At 43.7% G+C, this 13,561-nt stretch overlaps 1 protein-coding gene and 1 long non-coding RNA gene across 5 annotated transcripts in view; one reads left to right on the top strand and one right to left on the bottom strand.

Moving 5' to 3' along the window:
- Nek4 (NIMA (never in mitosis gene a)-related expressed kinase 4) overlaps positions 1-12,395 on the bottom strand; it is a 37,445-nt gene extending 25,050 nt beyond the window's left edge. For 2 of the 4 annotated variants that reach the window (NM_011849.3, NM_001308328.1), the window contains exons 1-5: positions 12,054-12,395; positions 9,703-9,969; positions 6,694-6,891; positions 6,403-6,510; positions 4,477-4,631 (exon numbers count right to left, since the gene is read on the bottom strand). In NM_011849.3, the coding sequence (NP_035979.1) occupies positions 4,477-4,631; positions 6,403-6,510; positions 6,694-6,891; positions 9,703-9,969; positions 12,054-12,146 (821 nt within the window). In that variant the 5' untranslated portion in view covers positions 12,147-12,395. Of the gene's footprint in view, positions 1-4,476; positions 4,632-6,402; positions 6,511-6,693; positions 6,892-9,702; positions 9,970-10,120; positions 11,361-11,946 lie in introns of those variants that run through there. The other 2 variants (XM_011245069.3, XM_011245068.3) reach the window with 2 other exon arrangements.
- On the top strand, positions 12,338-13,340 carry Gm41121. Its single transcript, XR_874490.3, has 2 exons — positions 12,338-12,570; positions 12,685-13,340. It is a non-coding gene; the product is annotated as a predicted gene, 41121 (long non-coding RNA).
- The last annotated feature ends 221 nt before the right edge of the window (positions 13,341-13,561 follow it).

The following is a 13,561-nucleotide window of genomic DNA, read 5'->3' as shown; positions in this document are numbered from 1 at the left end:
TCTTCAAGATAATCAAGATCATAAGAAACAAGAGAGCAGGCTGGAGAGATGGCTCAAGCAGTTAAGAGCACTGACTGCTCTTCCGAAGGTCCTGTGTTCAAATTCCAGCAACCACATGGTAGCAGCTCACAACCATCCATAATGAGATCAGATACCCTCTTCTGGTGTGTCTGAAGACAGCTACAGTGTACTTACATATAATAAATAAATAAATCTTTTTTTTTTAGAAAGAAAGAAAGAGAGAAAGAAAGAAAAAAGCAAGGAGGAAGGATTGTAGGAGCAAGAGGGATGGAAGACACCACAAGAACATGGCCACAGAATCAACTAAGGAGGTCTCAGAGGGGCTCACTGAGACTGAAGTGACAATCAGGGAGTCTGCATGGGTCTGAACTATGTCCTGTGCATATATGGAAAGAAAGAAAGAAAGAAAGAAAGAGAGAGAGAGAGAGAGAGAGAGAGAGAGAGAGAGAGAGAGAGAGAAAACAAAGGGAGAAGGAGGAGAAGGAAGAGAAAAGAAAAGAAAAGAAGAGGAGAGGAGAGGAGAGGAGAGGAGAGGAGAGGAGAGGAGAGGAGAGGAGAGGAGAGGAGAGGAGAGGAGAGGAGAGGAGAGGAGAGGAGAGGAAAGGAGAGGAAAGGAAAGAAGGTAAGTAGGAAGGAAGGAAGAAAGAAAAGAAGGGGAGGCAGGCAGGCAGGCAGGCAGGGTCAGAGACCCAGAGGAGGCTGAAGAGTCTTGAGAAGTAAATGGGATATTGTATCTTAGAGTAGATGGGACATTGTATCTTAGAGTAGATGGGACATTGTATCTTAGAGTAGATGGGACATTGTATCTTAGAGTAGATGGGACATTGTATCTTAGAGTAGATGGGACATTGTATCTTAGAGTAGATGGGACATTGTATCTTAGAGTAGATGGGACATTGTATCTTAGAGTAGATGGGACATTGTATCTTAGAGTAGATGGGACATTGTATCTTAGAGTAGATGGGACATTGTATCTTAGAGTAGATGGGACATTGTATCTTAGAGTAGATGGGACATTGTATCTTAGAGTAGATGGGACATTGTATCTTAGAGTAGATGGGACATTGTATCTTAGAGTAGATGGGACATTGTATCTTAGAGTAGATGGGACATTGTATCTTAGAGTAGATGGGACATTGTATCTTAGAGTAGATGGGACATTGTATCTTAGAGTAGATGGGACATTGTATCTTAGAGTAGATGGGACATTGTATCTTAGAGTAGATGGGACATTGAATCTTAGAGTAGATGGGACATTGTATCTTAGAGTAGATGGGATATTGTATCTTAGAGTAAATCCTAGCACATTAAGTGGAAACATAAATGGAAAATCTATCAAGGCCAATGAGAGTCTGAGGTTAAATAGTAATGAACCAGTGTTGGTTGGTTTCTCAGATTTCGGTTTTGTTTTGAAACAGGGTCTCCCTGTGTAGGTCAAGATGTCCTGGACTCCCTATGTAGACCAGGCTGACCTGACACTCACAGAGATCTGCCCACCTCTGCTTCCTGACTTCTGAGATTAAAGGCATATATCACCACACCCTGAACTGGCTTCTTACTTTTTTTTTTCATTTTTTTTAAAGATTTATTTATTTATTATATGTAAGTACATTGTAGCTGTCTTCAGACACTCCAGAAGAGGGGGTCAGATCTTGTTACGGATGGTTGTGAGCCACCATGTGGTTGCTGGGATTTGAACTCTGCACCTTCGGAAAAGCAGTCGGGTGCTCTAACCCACTGAGCCATCTCACCAGCCCGGCTTCTTACTTTTAAATCAATTTTTAAAATTATGTTTGTTTAGTGTGTGTGTACAAGAACACATACAAATACACACATGTGATCGAAAGCTAACTTGTGAGAGTTGGTTCACACCTACCACATGGGTCCCAGGAATTGAACTCAGGTTAGCAGCTTAGTGGCAAGTACCTTTACTTGCTAAGTCATCTCCACAGCCCTGGTTTCATCATTTTGACAAGTGCCCATGATAATAACCTAAGATGCTAATGACAGGAGGAGCCAGAAGAGGGGTATAGAGGAACCCTGTACTGTCTCCATAACTTTTCTATAAATACAAAATTCCAAAATAGAATCTCTATGAGAAAGTAGCTCACACATAGAAGTACCAGGGTAAGTTTCTTCTTTTAAGTTTCACATGTTTACAGTAATAAAACTATTATTTTTGCAAATGTTAAGAGTAAAAATAATTGGTTTATGTTCTGTGACTTGGAGAGTAAGTATGAACAGGAATAAGACCTATACTGTTTTTAATGTGCCATTTTTAAGCTGGGCTGACTCTCTGGAACATTAAAGGAGAGTGCAGAGATCAGCGAGGCAGAAGGCCAATCAGAAGTAATGTGAGCAAAATGACAAAGCGGAACTGGAATGGAGGTCCAAGTCTCATCTCAGCATGTGGAACACTGATGCAGGATACCAACAGTCCATGTCGTGGCTACACAGCAAGACCTTGTCACTCATCCCTGAGCATCTTTAACATGGCCTCCTCTCCTCCCACAGGCTGAAGGGAACCTAACAAGCACTGACAGGCTTAGCTGGCCCTAAGCCTTAGACAGGGAAACATCAGTTTGCTAACAGTAGCACCTGTGGTCAGAGAAAGGCATTCCTTTTCTCCTGAAAGGTTATATGAATGAAGAGAAAACCTTTGAGCACTCAGAAATTTGAGCACCATTTTCTCACACGGAGAATAATGAATAGTAGCTCTGTAAATGGTTAAAAAGCTACATTTATTCCTGTATCTGTGTGCACCCATGACGAAGTCGGAGGACAACTTGTAGGACTTGGTTCTCTATTTCCTCTGTGGCTCCTGGGGAACTCAGGTTCTCCGTGTGGGTGGCAAGTCTTTACCTGGTAAGTCATCACACCAGCCCCTTTAAATGGTTCTCTAGGGTTTTTTATTTCAACAATTATGTAAATTTTAATCTTTTCTGTGTTTTGTTTCTATGATACTGGGATTTAAATTGGGAGCCTTGCACACACAAGGCAAGCACTCCACTACTGAGCTAAATGCCCAGCCCATTTTTAATTTGGGGATAAGGTCTTGCTAGTTGCCCTAGCTGGCTCACTCTTTAACAGGGGCAGGCTTTGTATTTGTGATCCTGAGTAGCTGGGATCACAGGCCTGTGCCACTGGATCTGACTAACACATATGTGAAAGGTGCCAGAATATGCTACCCTAAAAAGTACACCTTTGCCTTGCATGGTTGCCCATGCCTTTAATTCCACCACTCTGGTCAACAAAGTGAGTTCCAAGGACAGCGAGGGCTATACAGAGAAAACCCTGTCTTGGGGGAAAAAAATGCACTTTTGCATAAAGATTATTCTGAGCTAATAACACTTTAGAAATAGCAGGTACAGGGGACTGTAGAGATGGCTCAGCAGTTATGAGTCTTCTGCTTTTTCAGAACTCAAGTTCAGTTCCTAGCAATCACACCAGATGCCTCATAACCACCTAGTAACTCCAGTTCTAAGGCATTTAACGCTTTTTTCTGGCCTCCACAGGCATTCACATACACTTAAAAAAAAAAAAAAAACAAAACAAAACCCAAAAACAAAGAAGGGGGAGGAAGAAAGAAGGAGGAAGGGAGGGCGGGCAGGCGGGCAGGCAGCAGCAGCAGCAGCAGCGGTGGTGGTGGTAGCCGGGCAGTGGTGCTGCACACTCTAATCCCAGCACTCAGGAGGCAGAGGCGAGTAGACTCTGAGTTCGAGGCTAGCCAGAGCTACACTTAGAAGTTCTGTCTCAAACAACGGCCCCCTAAACAGTAAAATATAAAAAATAAAAATAAAATAAAAATGGAAAGCTGATGTGGAGAGAAATCTTTAGACCTTGGTAAAATAATTCTAATTTTCCTTAACCCTCTTCACAGAGTTCCTTCTCACAATTCCCTTTCTTCTTAGCCTAGCATAGATGCATTAGGTTTTATGGCTTTGGGGTCTTCGAATTATAAAACTGTATTCTACTTATGAAGCATAAAGCTTTTTTTTTAAAGATTTATTTATTATATGTAAGTACACTGTAGCTGTCTTAGGACACCCCAGAAGAGGGCATCAGATTTCTTACGGATGGTTGTGAGCCACCATGTAGTTGCTGGGATTAGAACTTGGTGAACTCAGGATCTTCGGAAGAACAGTCGGCACTCTTAATCACTGAGCCATCTCGCCAGCCCAGAAAGCTTTTATTAAATAAATTTTATTACTTTCCCATGCAAGTTAAATTCTGAGGCCCAGGCCAAAAATCACCCAGAGGGTAGAATTTTGTCTCCTTGCATACTCTAGTCATGCAGTTTTCTTTTTATTAAAAATAAATAAATAAATAAAAAACAACAACAAAAACCAAAAACCTCACCATAAATGTTTACATATGAAAACATATGTAAATTTAGGAACCACTCTCTTTTGCCCCATCTACCCAGCCAAGCTATCTGGAAAGGAAGTGTCTTACGCCTTGGTGGCCTCCAAGAACAAGGAGATGTGGTGTTTTATGTAGGGCTGCCTCAGGATGCTCCGCACAGAGGGCCTCTCCTCAGGCCTTCTGCTCAGCATTGTTCTTATCAGCTCAGCCAGCTCTGTGCTGTAAACTTTTGGCATTGGCGGCAACTGCAAAGAATAACAATATTGTAAATATGATTAATGGCATTATGAGACAAAGTAAAAACTGGCAGATATTTCCTATATTTAAAAAAATCATCAGCCGGGCAGTGGTGGCACATGCCTTTAATCCCAGCACTTGGGAGGCAGAGGCAGGTGGATTTCTGAGTTCAAGGCCAGCCTGGTCTACAAAGTGAGTTCCAGGACAACCAGGGCTATACAGAGAAATCTGTCTCAAAACAAACAAAACATCATCATAATATTTAGAATTATAACACTAATTTAAAGTTATATATCCTGAAAGTAGAGAGTAGCCAGCAGAACCCAAGTTATGTTCTGCTTATACTTCAGATATACACTATTTACAACTCGCTGCTATGCTTACAGACAGGAGCCTAACACAACTGTCATCTGAGAGGCTCCACCCAACAGCTGGCTGAAACAGACACAGAGACCCACAGTCAAACATTGGGCAGAGCTTGGGGAGTCGTGTGAAGAGTGGCTGAAGGATTGAGAGAGCTGGAGGGTGTCAAAGACACCACAAGCAGACCAACAGAGCCAACTAACCTGGGCCCATGGGGGCTCACAGAGACTGAAGCACCAACCAAAGAACATGCATGGGCTGGACCTAGGCCCTCTACACACAGGGAGCAGATGTACATTTTGGTCTTCTTGTGGATCCCCAAACAAAGGGAGCTGGTGGCTGTCTCTGACTCGGACTCTGGCCTGCCTTTGGATCCCTTCTCCTAGCCAAGCTGCCTTGTCTGGCTTCACTGGAAGAGGTTAAGTCCTGATGAGACTTGCTGTGCCAGGTCAGGTACCTGGGGGCAGGGGGGCAGCCCTCCTTCTCCAGGGGGAATTGGGATAAGGGGGGTAGGAGGATAGGAATGGGAGGAGAGGAGGGAGGGGCTGCAATCAGGATGTAAAGTGAATAAACTAACTTTTAAAAAGTACTTGCATAGAAGTACATATACAACCAGAGTTATGTCTGCTTCAAAAAAAGAAAAGAGAGGCCTTGGAGTAAATTGCTAGCAGTAGGTATCAAGAACATGAAAATAGGGATTTTTTTTAAACTCAATTCTTTAAATAGTATAATTGGAAACAAATTTCAAAGACCTTATTTTATGCGTATGGGAGTTTTGTTTGCATGTAAATGTACCACAAGCATAGCGTCAGCAGAGGCTGAAAGAGGGCATCAGTCACTCTAGGAACAGAAGGTGGAGAGCAGACAGAGTGGGTGACCAGTAGCGTTCTTAAACAATAAGCCATCCCTTCAGCCCCTATAACTGCACATTTTTACTTATTTACTTTAAAAAATGTTTTTCAGTGAGTCTTGGGGTAATCTTTAAGTCACTGCAAAGGGCAACCAGTGTCAGGAAAATCTGGCATCTGCATCATATATGATACCTTCTGCATCCAAGCAGCACATTCTACAGCATGGACTCACTGTAAACAGCTCACTCTACTATGCGCTATTCAGGCACCCAGACAGCCTTACATCTTAACAACTTCAACCTTTCCCACAAAAGAGATCCTATATCCTAACTCTTTCTTCAGCCAGGATCAGTGAATATTAGTCAATTAATCAAAATCACTAGTAGGGGCTGGGAATGCAGCTTGGAGCTAGAGTGCTAGCCCTGCATTTTGCCCTGGGTTTGACTCCAGCATGGGAAAAAATAAACAAAACAAAACAAAAAACCAATGATGTTGACAATAGATATTTACAAAGCTCTATTATATAAACCTGTTCAATTAGTTCTAAAAAAAAATTTTTTTTTACCTTTCCTTCAATAATCCGATAAACTAAAGAATTCATGTCTTTTGCATTAAAAGCGTGCTTCAGGGTGGCCATTTCATATACACAGCATCCCAAAGCCCAAACATCCGACTATAAAAGAAAAACAGTGAATGGTTAAACACTGAATATCTTATTTACATTTTCCCTCTCAAAACCAGGCACACATTTTCTTCCAACTGACTCACAGCTAATTCTGATTTAGGTACTCGAGGCTCTGAAACTTTGATATTCCCCCAGAGCAAGGTGAGCCAGCTCCAGCTGTGTACAGCCTACCTTATAGTTGTAGGGTTTGTTGGAGAACAGCTCAGGGCTCATGTAATAGGGTGTGCCAATGAGGGTGCTCGCCATGTCACCGTGATTCTCTAAGACGCGGGCAATTCCTAGGTCCCCCACTTTGATGATGTTTGTTCTTGTTAAGAAGACATTCTGAGTTTTCAGATCTCGATGAAGGATGTGTTTCTCATGTAAATACTGAGAAGAGAAGTTTTTCATTATAGGTAAGTATACTAATTGATTTACTTATTTCTAGTTTTTATATCATCAGTAATTATGCGAGTTAAAAAGCCTTAGTTATCTGCCAACCAAAACACTATTGTTCTATCAGTTCTAAATAAAGAACTAATTTACAACTTTCAAAGTAAGAAAAGTAAGTCCCAGGGGCTAGGGCGATGGCTCTGTTGGCAAGCGCTTGTCACACAAGCATGAGAACCTAAGTTTGGATCTACAACACTCCGGCTCATTCTTGGCACTGAGGAGGGGGCAACTAGAGGATCCCGGGAGCTCGCTGTCAAGTAAGTAAGTTTTACAATCAGAGAGATTGAAAAACTAAGGTGTAGAGCAACAGAGGAAGACAACCAACACCTTTACCTCTGTCTTCCACACATATGTGCATCTGCTTCTGCATACATACATGAACATGTATGCCCACACAGAAAATTAAGTTCCACATATTAGTTGGCTTGGTACCTTCTAAAACTATTTCCTGGAGCCTTGAATATTGTATCATTTTTAACAATACCTGGATCTAGTTAAAATATATGCTTATAAGCCAGGCATGGTTGGTTTAGGCCTATTAAGGTCCACTAACAGGGGGACTGTTGTGAGTTTGAGATTTTCTTGAGCTACATGATGAGTTCCAGGCCAATCTGGGCTAAAGTGAGTCCTTGTCTCCAAGTTTAAAACAAAACAAAACAAAACCAACCAAAGAAACAAAACCTTACAAACTTACACTGAAGGTAAAACAACTTATCCAAAGTCAGATGTGCACTCCTCTCTGATGTGTGAAATTCTAGACAACATTTTAAAATATGACAGTGTCACTTATACCAAAAAGAACAAATGAGAATTTAAACAATTGATCTGGCCAAATAAGCCCAGTCCCTGAGTTATACTTCAAAACCAGTCTCACCAACACACTGACCTGGTCTGCATTTTCATGCAGGACAACCTGAGCCTCAGGCTATCAGAATATTAATTAATTAGCCAAGACATCTTTCACCATGACACAGATGACCAACCAATAAGAACACCATCTTCCTTTGTTCTTTGTCAGTTTAAGGCTCTTAAAACTGACTTCCTACAAAATACTAAATGCACAAAGAGTTGGTATCTTCTGTAATTTAGATGAAATCCATGTCTACTTGAACATAGACATCACTCACCCAGCAACATCCCAATGCTACAAGAGGGATCCATCTAGCTTCGAAGAGGATTTTTCAATACTTTCCCCACCGTGTAAGCATGTGAAAAGATGTCTTCCTAAAATATGCAGATACCATCCTGGGACTGAGCCATTCTAACCTCAAAACAAGTCTGCTTTTACATCAACGCATACAGGGCAAAGCCAAGGCTCTGGTGCGTCTCAGCAAGACCACAAAGAGTTAACTTCAACAAGCCCTCACTTTAGGGCACCCCGACACTGCTGTAGAAAACACCACTCTTTTTTTTTTTCTTTTTAAGATTTATTTATTATTATATCTAAGTACACTGTAGCTGTCTTCAGATGCACCAGAAGAGGGCGTCAGATCTCATTACGAATGGTTGTGAGCCACCATGTGGTTGTGGGATTTGAACTCAGGACCTTCGGAAGAGCAGTTGGTGTTCTTAACCACTGAGCCATCTCTCCAGCCCCTCTCTCTTTTTTTTTAAAGATTCATTTATTTTATGTATATGAGCACACTGTAGCTGTCTTCAGACACATCAGACTCCATTACAGATGAATGTGAGTGGCTGAGAATTGAACTCAGGACCTCTGGAAGAACATTTGGTGCTCTTAACCACTAAGCCATATCTCCAGCACCAGAAAACACTACTCTTTAAGAGCAGGTTCAGGGGCCGAGGAAGTGAAGTGCTTGCAGCATGAGGACTGGGATTTGGATCCCCAGGACCCGTGTTATACAGAAAGGGTTACATGTGACATGGCACAAACCCCAACTCGGGTCCTCAGACATCTGACTCTGAGCCATGCCTGCCTTGCACATAACCAGTCCCAGGAAGAGATAACTGGCACCATAAGCTTAATGATAAATGAGATGTCTAAGCATCCTAATATGAGCCCCACACAGGTGAATCCTAAACAACCAGGGCACCATGAGACTGAAACACTGCCTGGCCACCTGAGTGATAAAACCAGCCCTAAGAATATGACTGTCGGGCCTAGCAAACATAGAAGTGGATGCTCACAGTCGGCTATTGGATGGATCACATGGCCCCCAATGAAGGAGCTAGAGAAAGTACCCAAGAAGCTAAAGGGATCTGCAACCCTATAGGTGGAACAACATTATGAACTAACCAGTACCCCGGAGCTCTTGACTCTAGCTGCATATGTATCAAAAGATGGCCTAGGCGGCCATCACTGGAAAGAGAGGCCCATTGGACACGCAAACTTTATATGCCCCAGTACAGGGGAACGCCAGGGCCAAAAAAGGGGAGTGGGTGGGTAGGGGAGTGGGGGTGGGTGGCTATGGGGGACTTTTGGTATAGCATTGGAAATGTAAATGAGCTAAATACCTAATAAAAAATGGAAAAAAAAATAACAACTAGAAATGGCAAAAAAAAAAAAAAAAAAAGAATATGACTGTCCAGACAGTCTCTCTTCACTCTCACTGGCTATGGTTCTATCTCAGTATAGTTAGCAAATTCTACTTCTCACTTCCTCTGTATTGGTGAAATCCTTCCCAGTCTATGGGTCACCAGCCTACTGGGGCTTCCCTGGCCCAGGACAGTACAGCTGCTGTCCTCCCGCCACCCTGGAGCCTGCAGTAGTTGTGAATGTGACAGTACCTGCAAGGCCATGGCGATCTGGACAAACCACTCCACCACCTGACTCTCAGGCAGAAGCTGCCCTTTCTGCTCCTTGAGCTTCCGGTACAGATCACCTCCTTCGCAGAAGCCCATGACAATGTAGAGCAGACCGTCTCCTCCCTCCCATGATTCTTTGTAGGTGACAATGTTGGGGTGCTTCAACTGAGATAGGAGCTGAGCTTCCTGCTCAGCAGCTCGACGCTCTCGGCTGGAGGCATTTCGGAGGTTCAGCTTTTTGATGACATACTACCAACGAAAATGGAAACTTTTACAACATGTAAGAAAACAGTCTGTCGGTTCAGAAGTAGCGTTCTCACGAATGCCCAGACCTCAAAAACCAAACTTCAGGAGTCTATCAGATAACTTATTGACTTATTTTCAAAAGGCATAAAATTACCAGTATAATACATCGAAGACGAGGCAGGAGGATGATCAAAAAGCATGAGACTGGCTGGGTGGGGTGGTCCATGTCTATAATCTCAGCACTCAGTAGGCAGAGCCAGGTGGATCTCTGAGTTCAAGGCCAGCCTGGTCTACAGAGTGAGTTCCAGAACAGCCAGGGCTACACAGAGAAACCCTGTCTCGAAAAACCAAATCAAATCAAAACAGCATAAATGGGGAAATATTTGCCATGAATGTTACGCTTTTGTTCAGTGCTAGCATTAAGGCCAGGGCCTTGCATGTGTGAGATAAGTTCTCTACGACTGACATCCGTCGGACCTGAGCCCACTCCAGGCCACAGTCGAGCAATCCACCCTTTCCTCTGCGTTTTATGACTTCTTTGACTCTGCGATCCCAACCACTTTGAAGGTTAAGGCAGAAGGGTCACTTATGCCCAGAACTTTGAAGCCCAACATGGACAACATAGTGATACGCTATCTCAAAAAAAGTATTACCAATGATTAAAAAGTGAACCTAACATACTATTAGACCAATTAAAGAGAGAGAAACTCCTTAATCTCTAAATTCTCCCTATAAACAAGCATTAAGAGAAAGCTTAAATGTGTATCTGTGAACTGAATAGGTGTATGGGACACATTAGATACTCATGACCCAATAAAGTTAAAGCATCATTGGTCCTCCACATAGGATGCCCTTCCCATTAAAAATAAAACCCTTTACAATCTACTATACTGCTCTCAAGCATCTCAAAGACCATGTACCCACTCCTTCAACAAACACATATATAAATGTTTCCTGAAGTGCAAATTACTGTTCAAAATGAAGGGTTATTGTTATAGCTAAACTCTCACTCTTAGCACAAATGTCCCATAGTTCCCTGGGGTGCCTACTCAATTAGCCTATGTGAAAGCTTGTGTTCTAGGCAGAGAATCTAGCATATGACACAAGGAGTGGGTCCTATACTTGAGGGGTGGCGGCTCTCTCAGCTTGTTGCTGCCACTGGCTTGGTAGAACTAAGAACTATGAAACATCGCTCATCAGTTTCATAATTGTGCCTGTTTGTGCACAACATTCTATGGCCACCCTGATAGCAAAGAATACTGAAGAACTGGTTCATTAGACTCTGGGTGATGGCATAAAGTAATTTACATAAAGGAGTAACATCAGATTTGAGTTTAAGAAAGATGTCTGCAAACCGGGCGGTGGTGGCGCATGTCTTTAATCCCAGCACTTGGGAGGCAGAGGCAGGCAGATTTCTGAGTTCGAGGCCAGCCTGGTCTACAAAGTGAGTTCCAGGACAGCCAGAACTATACAGAGTAACCCTGTCTCCAAACAAACAAACAAAAAGAAAGAAAGAAAGAAAGAAAGAAAGAAAGATGACTGCAGTAGAAGAGACAGGTTAGAGGGGAAAAAAAAGCAGGCAGCAGGAACTAGTTGGGGAGTGGGCATTTAGCCAGAAAGACTGGTGGCCTGTACTAGGGTGGAGATGCCGGTTTGACCTAGTGACAGGAATAGAACCAGCGTTGGGGACATTAAAGGTAATTGTTACCAGCTTAGGAAACTGCATGGCTGGTCAAGCTACTCACTGAAATAGGGTCCATGAGAAAGTGCTGGCGAGAAGATGCTGAGATGAGTTTTTAAGGAGTACAAACTACACAAGAGACAGGGCTTGCACGGTGGCCCTGAACTAGGCTTTGGGAACACATGGCCCCTGTTCTCAAGAAAATTTCAGGTGACAGGAGGTTTGCAGATAAAGAAAACTAATACCGAAGAATAGACAAAATCCGGGGCTCCTATTATAGGGGAAGTTGAGAAGCTGACCTCTTATCTGAGAAGAGTCCCTGCCCATCACTCCGGGCCTGTACATTTGAGGATGCCCTAGACGTATCCCTTCCCTCATCGCCCCGGCCAGGTCCCAAGTCCCCGACCTGCTTGCCGTCTCGCCGATGCTTCACGAGCGTCACCTCCCCGTAACTACCCCTGCCCACGACCCGCATGTAGCAGTATGCGGCCTGGGGCATGTTCCCGAAGGAGGCCTACAGTCGGGAAGCTGTGGCAGCGGCGCGTAAGGCTGCGGGAGGCCCCGCTCATGCCAGACGGGAGGTGAAGTACTCCATAAACGCGGCCCACCGCGGGCAGGAGCTTCGAGGCCCGGCCCACCCGGACGCCGCTACCATAGCGATACTGGCGGGGTAGTCCTGCGCATGCTCAGAGTTGGAAGACGCGCCATAGAGTCGACCTAGCGGTGGCCAGAGCTGCTCCTCGTGCTTGGGGGAGGACCTACCATCGAGCCGTCGCGGAAGCGGCCAGAGCGGTTCGGCAGCCCCGGAGGACCTGCCATAGAGCTTCGCTCCTGGAAGGCCAGAGCGACTCCCGAGCCGCACTTCCTGCGTTTTGGTTCTACATTTGCTCATTGAATCCTTTCTGGTTCTAAGCGAGTTACGCGTATGGTTCATTCGTTCTACAAATATTAACCGGCTATGTGCTTGGCTCACATTCAGTTAAAAGAGTGGCCAACTCTAGGCTTCACCAATGATGTTTGCTCTATTTGTTTTGTAGCGTGTCAGTATTCGGCCTGCCGTTTTGGTGCATTTGGTGAAGACGTCAATACACTTCATCCCTCAAAGTTTCAGCCTGCTTTACTGAGACTGGCAAAGATCTCTCACAGAATGATTGCAAACCCACCATCCTGAAAGGCTTGCCAGAACTTCACATGCTGCTTCCACGGAGCACCAAGGCCCCCTTTTAACGCCTGTCTGTGAATGCACAAGGCTGCGAAAAGAGCTACCTGCCTTGCCTGAAGAATTTACTTTTAAACAGGCGCACAGTTACTCATTATCCCTCTGTCCCGTTGAGATATATATGCATATGTCTTCTACAAGCCAGAAATGTTTTCCTCCAGGACAGAAAGCCCTTCCTTTGAAATGTAAATCATCAAAAAATTTTGGCGTCTGTTTCCCATTTTGTGTGGGAAGATATAATCCCATCTTCTATAATTGCCAACTAGTAAATTGTAATTGCTTTTACAATGACCAACTGTTATTATTTATTATTATTATTATGTTACTGTTGTTGAGATAAGATCTTCCTCTACAGCTCATCTTGCAATCCTACTCTTGTGTGTTGAGTTTACAGCCATGTAATAGTAACATGCTCCCAAACCTTTGTAATTTTTTTCATTTTTCTAAGGAATTCCGTTTCTCATTTCTCTATTTTCCTATTTTCCCTTCATTGTTTGTTGGTGCGTGTGTGAGTGTGCGTGTGTGTGTGTGTGTGTGTGTGTGTTTGTGTGCACGCGTGCGAGCGCGTGTCTTAGAAGAGGTCTCATGTCACCATGTAATCCAGGGTTTTAGAGATCGGCCTGGCTCCGCCTTGAGTGTAGAATTATAGGTGTGTGCCCCCATGCCCAGCCCTCATTCTCGTCTTAAAAGGCCCA

Source organism: Mus musculus, chromosome 14, assembly GCF_000001635.26.
Source record: "Mus musculus strain C57BL/6J chromosome 14, GRCm38.p6 C57BL/6J".
NCBI lineage: Eukaryota > Metazoa > Chordata > Mammalia > Rodentia > Muridae > Mus > Mus musculus.
The sequence above is the reverse complement of the archived record's forward strand: the minus strand, read 5'-3'. Positions and strand labels throughout refer to the sequence as shown.